Raw genomic sequence first — 21,492 nt, 5'->3', positions numbered from 1 at the left:
GCCTGGCGGCAAATTCAAAAAAATGTCAAAATCATAACACATACAGTACTGTAATCTTACAGATTACAGTACTGTATGAAATGATTTCACATCCCTTTTGTCCCCAGTGCTCTGGCCCATGCCCTGCATGCAGTTTTATGTGATATATACTCTTCTTTCTGCCTGGAAACTGGAGATTGTCCATAGCAACCAAAAAGTGTCCCTTTACGTCAAAAGTGGCTTTAGACCAGCTAGAAAACAGCGATAGTAAATTAGAACACTTGCAGAATTGAGCGATAGTGAATTGTGGGGAAATTTATTTTATTACTATTTTTTTTAATTTTTTTTAATTATTTATTTTTATTTATTATATTATAATTTATGTTTTTGTGTTTCAAACTTTATCATACCCGGGATATCTACTAGACTCTGGTTTGGACAGATTTAAGTGTGTTATTGTTAAGATTTACAGACCTACAATATAAAACGCCAAATTTCCATGCAAAATAATTGTACCGCTTTCAGCACCTAAAATCCGAAATAATCATACCGCCAGGGAGGTTAAACTCGCTGTAATTACTCTAGCTAGTCAGCCCTCTTGTTGCGGGTCTAGCCACTAGCAGAACAATCTGCCTCATGGATCACTCATCCTCTCAGTACTCCTAAGGAGGGGGCGCAGCCTGCAAATGATTTTAGCTCCCTTGCACCAGAGGAAGATCTGGAGCTACTTGGTGTCAGTTTTTCTTTGGAGAACTGTGCATCCAGGCAGTCATGCAGACCATTACATGGGTTAAAAGACAAAGTCCTATTTACCCTTTCAATGAGAAATCACTTTTCCATTAGGAAACTGGTTTAATTCAAGGCGGATATAGCATTGCTGAAACCCATGCCTACAGTGGAACCGGCTGTTGTCCAATAGGGTGGCGGCTGGGAAGGGCCTGCCACTCAACAGAGGCCCTTACCTTGGTGACGGGTACTTTGGGTTTCTGCTCCCAGGATATGGTTGGAGAGGAAATCCTTAGGGGTGATATCTTGGGACCCGGCCAAGATGTATTGGCAAATTTCACTGCGGAAGCAGCAATAGTCTCAGCCTGGTGCCTGGCCAAGGCAATGCTATACTCAGTTACGGCTAGAGGTACCCATTGGGTTGAGACCCGGGGCTGTGTTTGGCTTCCTAGAAACAAAATTGGAATAGTCACTTTATAGTGCAAGATCTCTGTTTGATATGAAACCAGAGACAGCCACGTCGGAAGTGACAGGAGGAGGGTCTGTTCTTCTCCCATACCAGAAAGCAGGAAAGTAAAAAAAATATTTATATTTAACTAAAAATAAATAATAAAAAATAAAGGGAGAAATATGTTTCTCCCGCCAGGTTCCGCTCCTCTAGGGGCAACCTTTCATAAGGTCCATAAATGAAAATTTTTGTGTGTACCGCAGGTACCCACAAAACCCTTTTACCGGGTGCATGCCCAGACTTTTAAGGTAAGTTCCAGTGGGCATCACTTTTACTGGACAGTGGATTGTGCAGATCCTTGGAGGATAGGCACTCATGGTCACTTCGGTGGATTCCTCACTGTTCCTTCTCCAGGCCTTTTTCTCCCTCTCGGGGCTGCCAGATCCACCGCAACCATGGCGGTTACAATACTTAGACACTTCAGACTCAGAGGGGAGCTGTCCTGGTCCCATCTCACAGGAGAGATTGTAGGTTTCCTACCCACCCCTGTTTGTAGGTTGGGGGGGTTGGAGAGAAGCATTCGCTTGCAGCAGATGGCTGGAGGCTTTCGCTAGATCGTCAGGATTCTTAGCCTCACAACCCAAAAATGTTTTCTTTTCTTTTTTTATTCCAAAGTAAGTAAATTTGTTGACTGGTTGGACACATCTCCGCTTTATCAGCCTACCTTTTAGCCTATGAATATCTCTAAGAATATTCACAGAGGTTTCAGTGCCATGTAAGTTCCTCTTGGAGAACAGGGTCTCCAGATTTGCCACTACCTGGGCGTCATTCCTTTCTACATTAAAAAAAAAAAAAAGCCAACTTTTGTTTTCCAACAGTTAAAGTGCCTGTGGGGGCTCTACTGGTTCCTCTGTTTTGCTTCCATCAGAAAAGGACGGTGACGGTCATAAGGAGAGTTCTGAGATCAGATTCCTCTACTTCCGGGAGGACTTCTAGGTGTCTCAGCCTCCTGGCCGAAATGTCATTCATACCAATGATACCTTGGGTACATGGGCACCGTTGCTAGTTTCAACTAGAACAGAGGAAACGGGATCCGGCGCAGCTATGGTCAGTGTCACGCAGTATGTATAGCGGTCCGCGGTGATGGAAAGACTTTGAGGATGTCACGAACCATCTGACTGGATCAATGTGATGAATCATATTGGCAAGACAACCTGGAAGGCGCACTGCAAGGGTCTGTTGGTCAAGGCAAGCGGAGTTTGCTAGCCAAGGAAGGTAGTCTCGAAAGCGCTGGAAGGTCAGGCAGACTTTTTTTTATCACTTTGACCTTGCTACACAGAATCAAGGGTGACCAGTTATCTTGCGGTTGAGTAACAGGACAGCAATTGCGTATTTTCAGCTCCAGGGAGGATCTCGCGGCAATATGCTATTGAGAGATGTAGAACCCAGAATGTCTGGGTAAGAAGATCACCAGCAAATTCCAGACTGACTCGGTTTCCGCTCCCCAAAGCAGAGAATAGAAGCTGAGTTTCTCCATGAAACTGCAATCAAGCCTACTGTATATGTATCCCCAACTTCTTTCGTAATGAAATTCCTCTGGAAGCTGTCAAGAATGAGCATGGTAGTCACAACCACCCCTCCATTCTGACCATAGGAGTCTTAGTGCTTCCTGGCTTTCTACTTCAGAATACAGAAGTCGATTCCCCTTCACACATGCACAGACCAGAGATGCAAGCATAATGGTGGGAAGGGGAAGCCGCAGAACCTGGACTGCTCCAGAGTTGCTCCAAGAGTGAGCTCTACTTTGGGGAGTGCGAAAGGCACTCTACTAACAGCCTCTATGCCAAGATCTGGAACAAACTTGTGTTTTTTTTCTATTTTGCATGGCAAGATATGATTCTTACTGCGCCTCTGGTGGCAGCTGTTCTGGTCCTCTTGTAGGTCAGATTGGACATGAACCTTACCCTATACTCTTTTGAGGTTGCAGGTGTCAGCAAGAACAAGGTTTAATTTGGCCAAAGGCCCTTTAGTTTGCAAAATTTTGAAGACAGGAGGTTTCGTCAACCGCGAGAGAGAATCTTTCACGATTAAAATCTTTCCATGCTGTTGGGGTTTATTTCAACTGTTTACTCCAACAGGGCAGTGTTCGGTTTAAGACATCGCTTACTAACCAGTATTTAGCGCAAATCGTCAAACAGAAGTCTGTTTGAGTTTCAAGCCCTTAGAGCTTCAGAAAAGCATATTGCTTTTGTTACAGGAGTAGAGCTGCATCCTGTAGTTCAGCTTATATCAGAGGTAGCGACAGCCCTCCATCTATCAATCATCTGTCCATTGCCTAACTTTCCAGACGTTCAAGCAAGAAAACCACACAAATTGGTCATTCCCAGAGCTTTAAAGAAGTTTCTGTCCACAATTGCTCTTTTCAGTTCATATGATAAGTTTTTCACTGTTCCAGATGGAATTCATCAGGCAAGATTGGTTGCCTCCTGGACTTTAGCAAGATTGGTTGTGCAGATGGGAAATGGGTCATGAGCCTCCTTCAGTGACAGGATGCATCCTCTTCGAGAGGGGTTGAGGCCTCATAGGTGGCCCAGTTGAAAGCATCTATGGATTCATTCTAAAGGAAAGTGGCATGCTGTTCCCAGCATACCTTTCCAACCTTTACAGAATAGATCTGGGTGCCTTGTCATCAGTGGGCTTCGGAGGAATGACTGTTCAGTCTTCTGTCCCATTTGAAAATATATAAAATAATTATTTTGGTTTGTTAAGTAGAACCCACCCTGTCAGCTAGGATATGTATCACTAGTATGCTGCCATGGTGGCGTCAGGAAAACGGAAAATTGTATCATACTTACCGTAATTTTCCTTTCCTGACTCCAATCCATGGCAGCATACGGACCCACCCTTGTGCGTTTCGGTATCTAGCTAATTACGAAGAATGGGGTGGGGCCTAACTGGCCTTTAATTTATGCTATTTCATTGGTCCTGAGGGAGGGGAGAAATGCGGAGCCTATCACTAGTATTCTGCCATGGATTGGCGTCAGGAAAGGAAAATTACGGCAATGCATGCAGATCATGGCTAGTGGGAGGAGCTGCCAGGGTGCTGTTCATTGTTTCTTGGATCACAACGCCCTGCCTCAGTACTCCTCGCAAGAGCCCTCAGCCCTGATACAGAGGGCTGGCACTTTGGAGGAGCTCGTCTAGGTTCTGTGCGGGCACGTTTGCATGGGTGCAGCAATCAGCTCATTTGAACGGGCTTCTGTACCTGCAGGAAATGTGGGGGAAATAGTCCCCAACCCCTTTTTTAAAACACTGCTGCACAGAACGTTATGCTGCGGCATCATGCAGTTTTGCGCATGCAAAATGTGTGGGGTGCGATTAAGAAATCATTTCTTAATGGTACCCCTGTGCAAAGGCAAAAGAGCAGTGCAGATTGCCTGCGGGTCGGGATCACGCATGATCATGCTTTCCTTCCTGACCCACACATGTGTGAACCTAGCCCTATGCAAATAATAAAATGCCTTGATGGATGGATGTCAATCTAGAGGAGTGGAAGTTCCTGGGCAGGCTGTATTTGCATGAATTATACAAGTAAAAGACGCAACAACTAAGACAGTATATTTCCTATAAGCATTAGGTACACGTGCTGGATGCGCATGGTATTGCATACATAGTAAATAGTGAATTTACAGACTCTGCTGATGTTTCAAAAAAAGTTATAGATGATGAAGGTGGGTATATGAAAAAGGGAGGGGGGGCGGGGGGAGTGGATCAGGGTGATCTGCTGTCAGGGCTGCCATCAGAGGGGGACAGTGAACATGTTCCCAAAAGCTGAAAGACAAGAAGGGGGAGAAGAGGCGCCTCTGGGTGCAGATTTAACATTTTTTAATGTTTTAAAATTGTTTTAAATCTGCACCCAGAGACGCCTCTTCTCCCCCTTCTTGTATTTGCATGAAGCAGGCCTCAGGGCCTGGCCAGTGCACTATTTGGCACGGCCACTTCTTTATTTTTTATTTATTTTTCCCCCAAGTTTGTCACCTTTCACTTTTGTGTGTGTTTTCTCACGGATGAAGGGTGTGAGTCCTTGGGCTTACCCTGACATCTAGGGGGAGGATGTGTGGCCATCAGGTTCCTTCCTCCCCTGCCTCTGGGGGGTTCTCTCTTCGGAGAGCTCAATGAGACAATGTAACCTATATCCCCGTCAGGAGCCTTGTGGGGGGGGGGGGGGGGGGGGGCGGTCAGGGTAGAGGTCCTACACCTTCAGGGAGTGGACTAAAGCACACCCTTAAAGGGAAATAGAAAAGAGAAGCTGCGCTATATAAAATTACACCAGCAATGACTTGTATATAAAGATGTATGCATTGATAAAGTCCACAAAAGACACCCAGGTGAGCTTGATCAAACTTAAGTGCCGCCACCTAATAAAAAAACTTGCTTACCAGATGGCAAGCAAAAGCATGCAGTTGGCTATAACCCAGCCACGGCCTTTGCTTAGTAGGAAACGTCCAGACTGGTGTACCAGATGATTCGTCTAAATACCGCAATCAACTGCGATTGTGGACATCCGTTATTCACGATAGCTCAATCAGGGTATAAGAAAGAAAACCACCCATAGCGTAATAACGTTTGGAACGATTTATTAACAAAAAGAAGTATTGCACTTACATATTAGAAGAATTTAAAAGGCGCTAAGTACAGAGCCGGCCGGCTGTAACAGAAAACCCCGTCCTCCTAGTCAAACGGCGTGATGAGGTCAGCACGCCGTTTGACTAGGAGGACGGGGTTTTCTGTTACATCCGGCTGGCTCTGTACTTACCGCCTTTAAATTCTTCTAATATGTAAGTGCAATACTTCTTTTTGTTAATAAATCGTTCCAAACGTTATTACGCTATGGGTGGTTTTCTTTCTTATACCCTGATTGAGCTATCGTGAATAACGGATGTCCACAATCGCAGTTGATTGCGGTATTTAGACGAATCATCTGGTACACCAGTCTGGACGTTTCCTACTAAGCAAAGGCCGTGGCTGGGTTATAGCCAACTGCATGCTTTTGCTTGCCATCTGGTAAGCAAGTTTTTTATTAGGTGGCGGCACTTAAGTTTGATCAAGCTCACCTGGGTGTCTTTTATGGACTTTATCAATGCATACATCTTTATACACAAGTCATTGCTGGTGTAATTTTATGTAGCGCAGCTTCTCTTTTCCATTTGGTCTGTTTGTGTTATCTTGCAATTTAGCTGCTGCTTTTGAGTTTTATTTAATCAATTTTAAATTTTCTAATTAATATTGTTTGATCTAGCACGTTTTTTTCCTTATATACACCCTTAAAGGGGTTGTAAACCTTTGTGTTTTTTCACTTTAATGCATCCTATGCATTAAGGTGAAAAAACACCTGGCAGTGACCGGCCCTCCTGTTTTACTTACTTACCTGAGCCCTGGAATTTGACCCGCGGGGACAAATTTTCTCTCTCTCTCTGCCCCGGGGGTTCTCGGCTCTTGACTGGATAGATTGATAGCAGAGCAGTCATTGGCTCCCGCTGCTGTCAATCAAATCCAATGATGCAGGCACCAAGGGGCGGGGCCGAGTCATACATTTGGCAGCTATGGACGCCGAATGCTGGACTCGGGAGCGTGCCTGCAAGGTAACCCCCTTTGGGACAGGGCTTCTTCTAGGGGGTTATCTGATGTGGGGAGAAGCCACGATAGCCGTCGGGGGACCCCAGAAGAGGATGTTCGAGGCCACTCTGTGCAAAACAAGCTGCACAGTGGAGGCAAGTATGATATATTTACAAACCCTTACAATCACTTTAAGTGCACTTTTTAGGCTTAAGATTATGGATTTTTTCGTTCTAGGCTTTGCACCACCACGGACTTAAAATGTAATGCCCACATGTGATACTGAACCTCCCTGAAAGAACTCTAAGCCAATCAATGAAGGGGATGAGCGAGGGACAGTCAGACTAGGATGGAAAGAGCTAGGTGGTCTCTATCTGCCTTGCTGTGGCTTCTAATACACATTGTGAGAAGCTAACAGTGTACAGTGAAAACAGAGTAAGCTATTTTGGTTAAGGAGAGAAGTCTGCACTACTGTCAAAATTTAAAGTAGTTCTAAGGCCTGAACATATTGTACCCTAATGCATTAAGGTAAAAAATGTTTAGGTAGCATTATGCCCCCTCACCCCCCCCCCCCCATACTCTCCCCACTCTCACAGGCAGCGGGAGCAGGGCTGAGCCACGTGGTCTGTGTCTATGGATGAAGACCGCACGGCTCAGGATAGAGCCCGCAGGTGTGCCACAATTGGGAGTGGCTTCCTATGGTAACACACCGAGAAGAGGAGGAGCCAGAAGTGCTGGCAGGGGCCCCAAGAAGGGGAGGATCGGGGCTGCTCTGTGCTATTCCATTGCACAGATAAGGTAAGGATAAACCTGTTTGTTATTAAAAAAAGATAGAATGTACAATGACTTTGAGGCCCCTTTCTCAAACTTGTACGATCTGAAAGCATTGCGACTTTGCTGCAACTTGAAGCAATGTCTGTGTAATCTTGAGGTCTATGGACCTCAAGTCGCATCAAAGTATCAAAGTCGGACCAAAGTAGTGCAGGGACTACTTTGAAGTCGCACAGATATGAACTGTACTCACTGGAAATCATGGGATGTGACTTGCCATGCGACTTTGCAGTCCCAAGTCACAGGACAAGTTGCACAAGTGTGAAATAGGCCTAAGGGAAGGATGGAGTTCAGCTTTAAAGCTGCAGGGGGTTACTAAAACTGAAGGGAATACAGACCCTGGCCCAAAACTCCTACAACTGACACCACAAAACCTAACCTGTGTTATGTAAGGTGAGTACTGAGACCCTTCCTTAGCTGGTGACCTAAACAGCTGCCTCTGTGACGTACTCTTCTCCCTGCTGCATACCTGTTTGATCCCTCATTGCACCTCACGCGGCCCCCTGGAGGGGTACAAGCCCATCTTTTGCACCCCGAATGCTGTGATAAAAATGTTTAAAAGAACGGTGATAAACACAAGTGCGGTTGCGACATTGTTCAGCATATCCAGACCCAGATGCTTGGAAACATCATTCAGGTTCTTCCGAGCTGGAGAGGGGAACAGACACAATGGAAACAGGCAAATAAAGCTTGTAAGATTACATCTGAGTACATCTAAATCTTCATTGAATGACATTAAGTGTATCATGAACAATTAGGCTTAATGTACACAGGATGTTTTAAAACCTCTCCTGAATTATTTAACTTGACAGATAGTAACCAATGTTTAAAAACCTCTGTTTTATCGCATTTGTATGCCGTGTTCAGATGCGTTTGCAAGCGTTTTTTGTTTTCTAAAACAATCAAAAATTTACCCCATTAAAAAGGCCTGTTAATGAAACGCGGCTAAACGCAAGTTACCGTGTTTACAAGCTGTTACAGGCATTTGGCATTTTCAAATGCCTCTGAACATCCGTCCTGAACACATTTTTTTGCTTTCCAAAAAATGCTTCTAAACTCAACTGCCTGGAAATGACTATAAATGACCCTGTGTACATGTACTTATAAGATAACAGAGGAGAGTTCAGGGGCAGCTAAAAAAAAAAACGCCCAACTGCTCCTAAAACGTCCGTTTACCAGCAGCAAGGTACATGAAGCCATTTTTTTTCTCAACAAAACACTGTTTTATTTCACTGTTTTATCCTTACATGTCAGTGTTGCTAATCTCCTGCAGCCTCTTTGTAGCCACTTTATGTCTACCTGCTTACCAGTGATAGCTACATTGTATTTCTCTGCCGAGTTTCCTGATAACAGTGAACCATGCCTACATATTGTGTGTTGAAATAGCCACTTGTAGTTGGTATCAAAAGCCTGTGTGACAGGAGAACAATGCAGGAGCACAGGGACAGAGCAGTGTCACCCTATAAGTGCCTGAGCAAGGATCATAATTACATATTCATTGGCAGTCCCCATATGTGTAATAGTGTTATGAATATATCCACTTGACTGGAGTTCTGCTTTAATGCAGTGTTTATTCTACAAATATATTGCTTTACAGAGAATACTGAACCAATCATATCAACTCACTCACTGAACCACTCATATTGACAGGATGACACTGAACCCAACACCTGGAGGAAACTCACACACAGAGAGAACATAAAAATTCAATACATTGAGTGTCTCTGGTGGCAAGAAGACCCAGGACCCCAATTTTTTTTTTTTTTTTTGGCATCTGCTTCTGCAATGCAGGCAGATCAGAGCTGGTGAGAGGGGTACCCTGCCTAGATATGCCTTTCAATAGCCCTCAATCCTAATCAGTGGTGGCCCATCCATATGGGGTGCAGGGGTGCTGCCCTCCCTAATCCATGCACCTGGCCCCTAATCTACATGCAGGGAGCTGGATGCATGGATTTCAATGGGGGTTTTAAAAAAAAAAAAAAAATTAACTGCTTTAGCTCCGGAAGACTTTACCCCCTTCCTGACCAGAGCAATTTTTGCGATTTGGCACTGCGTCGCTTTAACTGACAATTGCTCAGTCATGCGACGTTGCACCCAAACAAAATTGACGTCCTATTTTCCCCACAAATAGAGCTTTCTTTTGGTGGTATTTGATCACCTCTGTGGTTTTTATTTTTTGCGCTATAAACAAAAAAAGAGCGACAATTTTGAAAAAAAAACGCATTCTTTTTTACTTTTTGCTATAATAAATATCCCTCAGTTTAGGCCAATATGTATTCTTCTACATATTTTTGGTAAAAAAAAAAGTTTTATGGCATTTTTATTATTTTATTATTTTTTTTTTTTTTTATTAGTAATGGCGGCGATCTGCAATTTTTATTGGGGCTGCGACATTATGGCGGACACATCGGACATTTTTTACACTGTTTTGGGACCATTGTCATTTATACAGCGATCAGTGCTATAAAAATGCATTGATTACTGTGTAAATGACACTGGCAGTGAAGGGGTTAACCACTAGGGGGCGATGAAGGGGTTAAGTGTGTCCTAGGGAGTGATTCTAACTGTGGGGAGATGGGCTACTAGTCACATGACAGCGATCACTGCTCTCGATGACAGAGAGCAGTGATCTCTGTCATGACACAAGCCAGAATGGGGAAGTGCCTTGTTTACATAGGCAGTTCCCCGTTCTGAGGCTCCATGACATGATCGCTGGGAGACCGGCGGACATAGAGTCCGCCGGACCCGCGGGCACGGTCACGCTGTACGCGGCGGGCGCGCGCCTGCTATACCCGGCTCTTAAAGGGGATGTACAGGTAAGCCCATTTGCCCACCGCTGCCATTGTGCCGACGTATATCGGCGTGCGGCAGTTGGCAACTGGTTAAGCGCGTGGTTAGAGCCTGAGGCTCTAACTAGCTTCCAAAAAGGGTGGGCTCAGAGCGCAGAGCACTGCGCCCTGAGCCCAACCAGTTGTGTGACAATAGTGAATTAATATTCGTTATTGTCTTTCTGCTTCTCCTCCCAGCCAATCAGGAAATGGGTCTTAAGACCCAATTGGCCAAGAGGAACAGCGACCGTACTAGCCGGGAGCGGGGGGGGAGGCGCCGAGGAGGAGACAGGTGGAAGCCGCCAAAGCTGCCTCCGATCTGGATGGGGTAGGTGCGGGGCTGATGGGTGGACAGGCAAGCGATGGAGGGGTATGTTTGCCGATCGACCGACCAATGGGGGGGTGGGATTTGACAGTCCGAGCAACGATGGGGGGGTTTGACCGACCGACTGAACGAACAGGGGGGGGGTCGGTTTGTTTGCCCCCCCCCCCCAAAAAAAATAGAGCACCAGCCCCCACTGATCCTAATGATAGCAGTGGGCTGGATCTTGGGAGGGGTTATGCAAATATCAACATACATTGATGAGTGGATGTCAGTCTGCAGGAGTGGCTGTTCTTAGACAGGCAGTATTTGCATGCAGACTGCTCAAGGCAACATCCATATGTGATGCTGAGCCCCCATGATTGAAAGAACTGAAATTCAGTGAATGAAATGAGACAGGCTGTGGAGAAAAAAGCTAGATGATGCTGGATGTCCTCCAGCCAGAGGTGGGCTCTATGTGATTTTCTGCAGCTTCCAAAGCACATTGTGAGAAGCTCATAGTGTGCAGTAAAATCAATGTAAGCTATTTCAGTACAGGAGAGGAACCTGTACAATTGTGCAAGACTGAATGGAAGGATGAAGTTAAAGTGGTTGTAAATCTCAGACATGAAATATGAACAAAGCATAACCCTCTATGTGTATACTTTTCTCAATCCAGAGCACTTAATGTAATTTCTGTCTGCTGCTTCGTACCCCTGCTATCATCATGAGTCACTTCTGACAAGTTTTCCTGACACCAAGAGAAAGGTGGTGGCAGAGGAGGGATCTCCAGCAGCATAACAGCCTCAGCTTGGTTCCTGTGAGCTGTGTGAAGGGCGTGTGTCTCTCCCCTCCAATCAGCTCTCAGAACTCTCTACAATGAGCTCTTCAGTGTATAATTTCAGCTCTCCGCCCCTTTTTTTCTGAACTCTCAGACAAGCTTTAAAATTCAGCACTTTGAATAGAATGTAGATAAAAGAAGACTGCAGCTAGACAGGTACACTTACGTAGGTGGCCAGTTACTTACTGGGCATATGTAAGGGTTTACAATCAGGGGAGGCCCCTATCGACCGCCACCCCCTATCTATGGGTCCGCCCCCTTTCAGAATGCCAGGCGCATGAATTACAGTGGCAAGGGTGTTTTTTTTTGAAGCACCAATTAGAGCCAGAGGCTCTAAAATAGGGTGGACTCCAGGCGCAGGGCATTGTGCTCGGAGCCCACCCAGGTATGTTAGAATATCAAATGAATATTCACTATTCTCACACTGAGTCGCCTAGTTTGGCACTCCAGATACTTCTCAAGCTTCACCCCACTGGCCTGCTCGGTCCCGGGCTTGGCACACAAGGCTGCTCCACTGGCGGGGTCCCTGGCTTGACACCTGCTGAAGTTTCCCAATTCTTCACCGTTCCTGGATGGTGAGAATACTGCTCCGGTACTTGCTTCAGCTACTCACTGTGGTCCCTGGTAACAAGGTGGATGATCCCTTAGTGACGACAGCTTCCCCTCTACCTCCGAACACGACAGGTAATCCAGTCGGCAGAACCGTCACTTCTGGTTGGACTGCAAGCCGCAATCCCAACCCTACACTGCTTTCTTGCTTCTGGATAGGCCCTTAGACAGCCTAGCAGCCAGATGTGCCCAGGATAGGCCCAAACTCTGGCCTAGCAGCCCGGGTAATACAACACATGTCCACCCAGACAGCCGTCTAGGTGGCACAGAACCCCGATCACCTGACTCCACCCAAATAAATAGGCTCTTCCAGCTGGCCAAGGGACCCAAGAAAATCCCTGCCCATTGGCTGAGAGACCCTATCCATTCCTAATCTGTCCCTGCAATGCCCTTGTCTTATCTAATGTCACCAGGTACCCGGCCATCTAGCGACAGAAGAGAGAAGTGCAGCAATTCCAGACTTAGGGTGAAATCAATTGATCCCTCACAACTGGCCAAGGCAAATACACCTGGCAGGTAAATTTAGGCGCAACCCTGCCTAAACATAAGGGTGCTACGTCAATTTGCAAAGATTTTAAACAAACTTCTTTCACGTTGTCATTATGGGGTATTTTTTGTAGAATTTTGAGGAATATAATGAACATAACAAAATGTGGAAAAAGTGAAGCGCTGTGAATACTTTCAGGATGCACTGTATCCTTTAACCACTGTACTAGAGAATGTTTTTGTTGTCTGTCCCCACTGGATAGAGTTTCCATCACTTCCTGTACAGCTGACCCCCTGTAACCTGGACAGGAAGTACCTGGAGGAAATTCACGCAAGCATTCGTGTAAATTCCATGCAGAGTGGATGTGAGGGGGAATCTCTTGAATGATAACTCGGCAATAAAAACCTGGAAGAGGCTCTGACCCTCCCCTGTGCTATCCTAAAAAAAAAGTTGGTCTTTAACTACCATGCTCCCCAAGTAACCCCTCCAATCTCTTACCGATAATAATGAGAAGGATTCCGATGACCAGCTGTAAAGCCAGGGACAGACTGATGAGGGTGATGAGCGTGACATAGTAGGTAAAGCTTGGCCCCTGCTCGAGAACGGCCTTCAGTTGAGTTGCATTCGCCATAAAGAGCGCCACGTCCAGCATGCTTTCAGCAATACTCTTCTTGGTGGCATAATGATTAAGATTGATGGGTGATCCACTCTGCCGCTCTGCTGAATTACCACCTGCCTGTAAAACAAGTCACTGTGTCAATAACTACTGAATCTATTCAGTAAATACTGCAGCTGCAGTATTTAAGGCCGGTTTCATACCTTCACAGTGTGTTATGTCACAGGTTAACACACATTTCAGCTCACCTGCCCCTTTTTTTCCTCTACATCTTTGCATTGTTGTGGTGTATTGGGCATGTATCTGAGCACAACAAATTAAAAATGCTATTTCATTCATTTTTAATATCCAAGCAAAACTCACCCATTGTCTTTTTTTTTTATAATCAAAATTTTATTTCATTTATATAAATATAACAATTATACAACACACTATACCCCTACAGTCCACCCAAAAAACCACAAGCACAAACTACACCATTACATTACATCATTCCACAGTTACCCCCACCTGTCCCATCAATCCTAAACATAGAAAATGAAAGAAAAAAAACCCACAGAAACAAGAAATGTCCCCCCTTCCTTTCCCTTCCCCTTTCCTTAGTAATCTCCCCCCCCCCCCACCACCACCACCACCACCACCACCACCTCCACCACCACCTCCACCTGCCTTTCCCTCCATTCTCAATACTAATCAGTGATCTATCCCTTCCTCAACCCTCAATACTAATCAGTGATCTATCCCTTCCTCACTTTAGGTGCAAAACAAAATAAAATTACCTCCTTCCTTTAATTTATTGTGTTCATATATTACAATTAATTATTAAATAGTGCAAGTGGTCTTAATTACCCATGTGAAGAAAAAAAAATAAAATTGTACACTCGTGTTATTGTATATTTTAATTTACCTCAACCGAAATCCCTGTGAGAAAAAATTTAAATATTGATTATTCAATTATGAAATGGTGCATAGGGCTTTGTTAGCCAGTGTCAAAAAAAAAAAATAGGGTGTTTCTCCCCACCTCACACTCATGTATTATTATGGCCCACTTGCCCAGTGTGGAGATGGAGTGGGTAAGGAGAAAAAGAAAAAAGAAAGAAAACCCCCCCCACCACCGCCACCACCCCCCACCCTCCTTGCGCAGGATCAGCATAGGAAAAAATATGTCAATATATAATATTTCTTTCCCAGGTCAATCTCTTTTTTTATGCATATTCCTAATGACTGTACCATATCCTTCCTCCCCTACTGAATAGTGATTCGCTCATCTACTATCTCCTTAGCACACTGTTCCCATCTCGCCCATGTCTTTTCAAATTTTCCTTTTTGGTCCTTCACTACATGGACTCACCTCTCCGCTTCCCTTATTAAGTTAACTTCATTTCTCCATTCTGTTACTGTAGGACCCCGAGCTTGCCTCCAGTACTTCGGAATGAGTTTCTTCGCTGCATTTAATAAATGCGGAGTTATACTTTCCCTAAAGCTTTTGATGGGTCCCGGCTTCCCATGAAATAGGTACTGTAAAGGCTTAAACTCCAGGGGATCATCTGTCAGTCTCTTGATCCATGGGGCCACTGATTCCCAAAATAACTTGATTATTGGGCATGTCCACCACAAATGGAGAGAGGTACCCCTCTGTCCACAACCTCTCCAGCACCTATCACTTGTTGTTGGGAAGATTTGTGCTAATTTAACTGGAGTCCTATACCACCTTGCCAAAAACTTATATGCCATTTCTTGCACCTTGGAGCTTATGGATGTGGTAAACGTTAATAAAATTGTTCTTTTAATTTGTTTATTTGTCCATACCTGATCCAATTCCCTCTCCCATTCCCTTACGAAATATGGGGTTGTCTCTTCCTGCCCACTAAGAATCACTCTATACATCTGTGATAACATATGTCTAGATTCTGGCATTTGTACACATTGCCTTTCAAACGCAGTGAGTGAATTCATGGATCTTATTAGGGGCTTTATTTTATTGAAAAAACTCGTCATTTGATGGTATTTCCACTCCGACTCTAAGGAGCCGTTATGCAGTGTACACACGGCCGGACTTCCCGACAGAAAAAGTCCAATGGGAGCTTTCGGTCGGACATTCCGACCGTGTGTATGCCCCATCTGACTTTTTCTGTCGGCATTTCCGACGGACTCAGATATAGAACAAGTTCTAAATCTTTCCGTCGGAAATGCAGATGGAGTTTAGCCCGTTGGCAAGTCCGGCCGTGTGTACCCGGCATAAGTGTAAAGGGATCCCCCACCCTGCACAGCCAAGCACACCGCATCTTCACAGCACACTTGAGTCAGAAGAACAGTCCAGGGCTTTGTTTTATGTTTTATTGAGGGGATATGGATATTATACTTGATCAAAGCAATTGAACTCTTAAGGGACACAATTATATATATATATATATATATATACACACACACACACACGAGTATCTCACAAAAGTGAGTAAACCCCTCACATTTTTGTAAATATTTTATTCTATCTTTTCATGTGACAACACTGAAGAAATTACACTTTACTACAACGTAAAGTATTGAGAGTACAGCTTGTATAACAGTGTAAATTTGCTGTCCCCTCAAAATAACTCAACACACAGCCATTAAGGTCTAAACCACTGGCAACAAAAGTGAGTACACCCCTAAGTGGAAATGTTCAAATTAGGCCCAAGTAGCCACTTTCCCTCCCCAGTGTCATATGACTCGTTAATATTACAAGGTCTCAGGTGTGAATGGGGAGTAGGTGTGTTAAATTTGGTGTTATCGCTTTCACTCTCTCATACTGGTCAGTGGAAGTTCACTAAGGACATGGATTACTGGAACCATGTCCTGTGGTCTGATGAGACCAAGATAAACTTATTTGGTTCAGATGGTGTCAAGTGTGTGTGGCGGCAACCAGGTGAGGAGTACAAAGACAAAGACAAGTGTGTCTTGCCTACAGTCAAGCATGGTGGTGGGAGTGTCATGGTCTGGGGCTGCATGAGTGCTGCCGGCACTGGGGAGCTACAGTTCATTGAGGGAACCATGAATGCCAACATGTACTGTGACATACTGAAGCAGAGCATGATCCCCTCCCTTCGGAGACAGGGCTGCAGGGCAGTATTCCAACATGGTAACGACCCCAAACACACCTCCAAGATGACCACTGCCTTGCTAAAGAAGCTGAGAGTAAAGATGATGGACTGGCCAAGAATGTCTCCAGACCTAAACCCTATTGAGCTTCTGTGGGGCATCCTCAAATGGAAGGTGGAAGAGCGCAAGGTCTCTAACATCCACCAGCTCCATGATGTCGTCATGGAGGAGTGGAAGAGGACTCCAGTGGCAACCTGTGAGGCTCTGGTGAACTCCATGCTAAAGAGGGTTAAGGCAGTTCTGGAAAATAATGGTGGCCACATAAAATATTGACACTTTGGGCCCAATTTGGACATTTTCACTTAGGGGTGTACTCACTTTTGTGTGCTACTGTATGTGTGTGTATATATATATATATAGACACACACACACATACTTCTCCTCTGCCTCCTGCACACAGCTTGATTTCAGAACTACAACTCCCAGGACCAGCTGCCACTATTTGGATGATCTGACAAAGGCTCAGTCAGATAAAAAGCAAGTGCTCAATATAGGCATGGACCGTGGATGCCTTGTTTGTGTAGCAAACTCCTAGTGCCCACCTGTTTTCCTCTTGTGGCTACTAGTCCCAGCACCACCTCTTCAGGCACTGCCAGCCCACCTGGCTGCAGCTGCCCCTTTCTCCAGCCCTCCTGGATACTACTCCACAGTCCTCCCAGACTGACTCTGCATCCAACCCAGACTGCTCTCTGGCAGTCCTCTCTGACTGTATCAATCACCAGCCCACCTGGCTGTCTTCCTCCCTGGAGATTTTGCCAGCAGTGTTCTCCTGCTGTCCTTCTCCCATGCCTCTGGTCAGGACACCTCTGGGTGTCTTAAAGAGGGTCCCTTCCGCACCAGAGCCCAGGCCCCAGGTCACCCCCCCCCCCCGATTAGGGGGTTACCCTATAAGGGCCACCAACAGCCTAAAACTCCATCTCCAGCTTCCACCCGAACTCCACTCACTCTGAGTATTTGGGGGGCCTGCCCCCCTGCCAACCCATCTGTTGGGGATTGGTCAGGGCCCTCAAAATATTCCAAGCAGCTCCACCTGACCTCCACATCTATTCTTCTTGAAGTTTCCAGCAAGTTCCAGAAGTAGGGGGAGGTGTCAGAGATGCTGCCTGTGAGTCATCTAGCCCTCCCTGAGTCACTCAAACCCTGACCCAGAAAAACACAGGCTTGACTGCCAGCCAAGCCAAACTATTTACCTACTCTAAGAAAAAAATGGGATTTTTAAATACAGCTTACCTGTAAAATCCTTTTCTTGGGCATATATCACGGGACACAGAGGCTTGGTAATTACTTAGTGGGTTAGATAGTACCTTCAGGTGATTGGACACTGGTAACCCTAATTACAAAGTGAGTTCCTCCCCTATGTAACCCCTCCCATATGGAGAGTACATCAGTTTTGTAGCAAAGCAATAAGTATCCCACGTATAATCCCAAAGAGGGGCGGGAGCTCTGTGTCCCGTGATATATTCCCAAGAAAAGGATTTTACAGGTAAGCTGTATTTAAAAATCCCATTTTCTTGTTCATACATCACGGGACACAGAGGCTTGGTAATTACTTAGTGGGATGTCCTAAAGCAATGCCCAAATTGAGGGGAGGGAGACACAGATCAGAAAATACATAGACCGCCAACAGACAAGAGGATCTATACTGCTGCCTGCAGCACACTGGGCCCGAAGGCGGCATCCTCATGCCCTCTTACATCCACCTGATAGAATTTGATAGAATCTAGTGAATGTATGGACTGAAGACCAAGTTACAGACTTGCAGATCTGAGCCATGGAGGCCTGGTGATGCACTGCCCATGAAGCACTAACTGCTCTAGTTGAGTGTGCCTTAACCGGAAAAGAAAGAATCTTTTTCTTATACCATAGGCCTGAATAATAACTTGCCAAATCCATCTAGAAATGGTGGATTTCGACGCTGCCTGGCCCTCTCTGGGGCCTTCTTAGAATAAACAGACAATCAGTCTTTCGTATCTGAGTGGCTGCCTGCAGATAGATACTGACTGCTCTTACAACATCTAGAGAGTGTAACAACTCCTCTTCTGTGGACTGCGGATCAGGGGCGGATCCAGAGTCTAATCTCGGGAGGGGCACTGCCAGAAAATACCTTTTTTTTTTTTGCGGGCAATTTATCGGGGAAACAGCTGGTGTTGGCACTTCAATCATCACGGCGCCATGGTTATTATAGTGTCAGGATGATTGAAGCGCATTATTTCTATTCTTACATTGTAATATAAAATTAAATAGTTCAACTCACCATAATGCAGAATCAGTGAGAGCCCTGAGTGTGTCACTTTCCACGTCGCCTGCCACCAAATGCGGATTGTCACTTCCAACGTCACCTGCCACCAAATGCGGATTGTCACTTCCAACGTCACCTGTCACCAGATGCGGATTGTCACTTGCCGCATCACCTGCCACAAGTTGTGAATTGTCACTTGCCACGTCTCCTGCCACACATTGTGAATTGTCCCTTGCCACGTCACCTGCCACACGTTGTGTATTGTCACTTGCCATGTCTCCTGCCACACGTTGTGGATTGTCACTTGCCACGTCACCTGCCACACGTTGTGGATTGTCACTTGCAACGTCACCTGCCACACGTTGTGAATTGTCACTTGCCACGTCTCCTGCCACACATTGTGGATTGTCCCTTGCCACGTCACCTGCCACACGTTGTGTATTGTCACTTGCCATGTCTCCTGCCACACGTTGTGGATTGTCACTTGCCACGTCACCTGCCACACGTTGTGGATTGTCACTTGCCACGTCTCCTGCCACACGTTGTGAATTGTCACTTGCCACGTCTCCTGCCACACGTTGTGAATTGTCACTTGCCACGTCTCCTGCCACACGTTGTGGATTGTCACTTGCCACGTCTCCTGCCACCAGATGCGGATTGTCACCTGCCGTGTCACACTTTCCTGCTAAGGTGGTCTCTTGCTATGTCCCGGAGTCAGGCAGCAGAGAGATGATGTAATCTCTCTGCTGCCCACAGCTGCCTTCACAGTGAGGGTGGAACTGCAGGGATGCAGGGCGGGCTCAGGGTGGTGAGAGATGTCATCTCTCTGCTCCTGTGCCCGCCGGCTCCCTGATTGGCCAGCAGACCACTCACAGTCATATGGAGCCGCCCAGCTACCCCCCCCTCACCCGACTCACTCACTGACCGAGCCGCCCGCACTGTCAGCCATGGTGGAGCCGCCCGCACTGTCACCTACAGGGCTGCCCGCACTGTCAGCCGCGGCGAAGGCTGAGACTGGAGTCCGAACTCCGCTCCGACATGACGGTGACTCACTCACTGACGTCACTCGTTGCTAACGCCTGGGGTGCCTGGCGTCTAGCAACGAGTGCAGGGAAGAGGCTCCACCCACCTCCTCCTGGTATGTATCCACCTTCAGTGTGAGTGACCGCCGCCGCCTGTACTACATACATAGACGCGAGTCTCTCTCTCAGCGCCGCTGATCGGCACATGTGAGAGAGAGACTCGGGCCGGCAGCGGCAGGAGACAATTTCAGACAGTGCTATTATTTCGGGGGGGGGGGGCAATTGCCCTGTTGCCCCCCCCCTGGATCCGCCCCTGCTGCGGATCTGGAAAAAAGGACGGTAGGACCACATCTTGATTCAGATGGAATCCTGAAACTACCTTAGGTAAGAAAGTCGGGTGAGGATGCAACACCACCCTGTCTTTGTGAATAATCAAATATGGCTCTTTACAAGAAAGAGCCGCTAATTCTGATACCCTTCTAGCCAAGGAAATGGCTACCAAAAAGACCAGTTTCTTTGTCACAAGAACTAAAGAAGCATGGTGCAATGGTTCAAAGGGTTGTCCTTGCAAAACGGACAAAACCAAATTCAGATCCCATGGGCATACAGGAGTTTTGACTGGCGGATTCAAGCGCAGTGCCCCCTGAACAAAGGCCCAGACCAGGGAATGCGAGGCAAGAATACTGATAAAGCCGAGATCTGGACCTTGATAGTGCTCAAAGCCAGCCCCATTTCAATGCCTATATGAAGAAAGGCAAGAATCCTGCTAATGGCATACTTTCTAGGATGCCACCCCCTGGGTTCACACCAGGAAACATATGCCTTCCAGATTCTGTAGTAGATGAGCCTGGAGGCTGGCTTCCTAGCATTAACCAGAGTGGAAAGGACTGATTCCGAGAGCCCACGGCTTTTTAGAATGTGGGTCTCAGCAGCCAAACCGTCAAATTCAGACTTCGTAAGGCAAGATGGAATTTACCTTGTGAGAGTAGATCTGGACGTAGAGGAAGAACCCAAGGTCTCCCCACTGCCATTTTTATGATCTCTGCATACCAAGGTCATCTGGGCCAAGTCAGGGCCACCAGAATGACCAACTTTGCTTCCCTTTTGACCCTTCGAAGGAACCGCGGAGGGAAGGCACAGATCAGAGAGTACCGATCCCATGGAATTGTTAAGGCATTTGACCCTTGTTCTAGCAGATCCTTTGTTCTTGACACAAAGCTGTCCAGCTTTCTGTTGAAGCTGGACGCAAACAGGTCTACATCCAGGGTACCCCAATTTTGACATATGGTCTGAAATATGTCGGGGCGTAGAGACCATTCTCCTGGACACAACTGCTGGAGGCTTAGAAAATCTGCCTGCCAATTTTCTACCCCTGGAATAAAGACCGCAGACAGGCAAGGAATATGCCTTTCTGCCCAGAGAAAAATGTGATTCACCTCCTTTTGGGCATCCAGGCTCCTGGTGCCTCCTTGGTGATTGATATAAGCCACAGCCGTGGCATTGTCGGACTGTATCCGGACAGGATGACCATGTAGTCTGGAAGTCCAGACCTTGAGGGCTAGAATTGCCTGAATTTCCAGAATGTTGATGGGCAAGAGCCTTTCGGATCTGGACCATCTTCCCTGGGTGGATGCTTCTTCCAGAACTGCCCCCCAGCTTATTAGGCTGGCATCTGTGGTTACAAGTTTCCAAGTAACTGGGACAAAGGACGTTCCTTTTAGAAGATTCTTGGTCAGTAACCACCAATTGAGGCTCTGGCGCACCCCTGGGGATAGGCACACTGGGAGATCCAAGGCTTGAACCCTCTTGTT

The 21,492-nt window shown here is 46.3% G+C and overlaps 1 protein-coding gene across 2 annotated transcripts in view; it reads right to left on the bottom strand.

The window, feature by feature from the left end:
• The window catches only part of NINJ2 (ninjurin 2), an 83,116-nt gene that overhangs the window by 3,568 nt on the left and 58,056 nt on the right, over positions 1–21,492 (bottom strand). For both annotated transcript variants that reach the window (XM_073621635.1, XM_073621636.1), the window contains exons 2-3: positions 13,165–13,402; positions 8,070–8,248 (exon numbers count right to left, since the gene is read on the bottom strand). In XM_073621635.1, the coding sequence (XP_073477736.1) occupies positions 8,082–8,248; positions 13,165–13,402 (405 nt within the window). In that variant the 3' untranslated portion in view covers positions 8,070–8,081. The remainder of the gene's footprint in view (positions 1–8,069; positions 8,249–13,164; positions 13,403–21,492) is intronic.

This window comes from Aquarana catesbeiana, linkage group LG03 (assembly GCF_042186555.1).
Source record: "Aquarana catesbeiana isolate 2022-GZ linkage group LG03, ASM4218655v1, whole genome shotgun sequence".
Taxonomy (NCBI): domain Eukaryota; kingdom Metazoa; phylum Chordata; class Amphibia; order Anura; family Ranidae; genus Aquarana; species Aquarana catesbeiana.
Note: the sequence above shows the minus strand (reverse complement) of the source record. Positions and strands in the feature narration are given on the sequence as shown.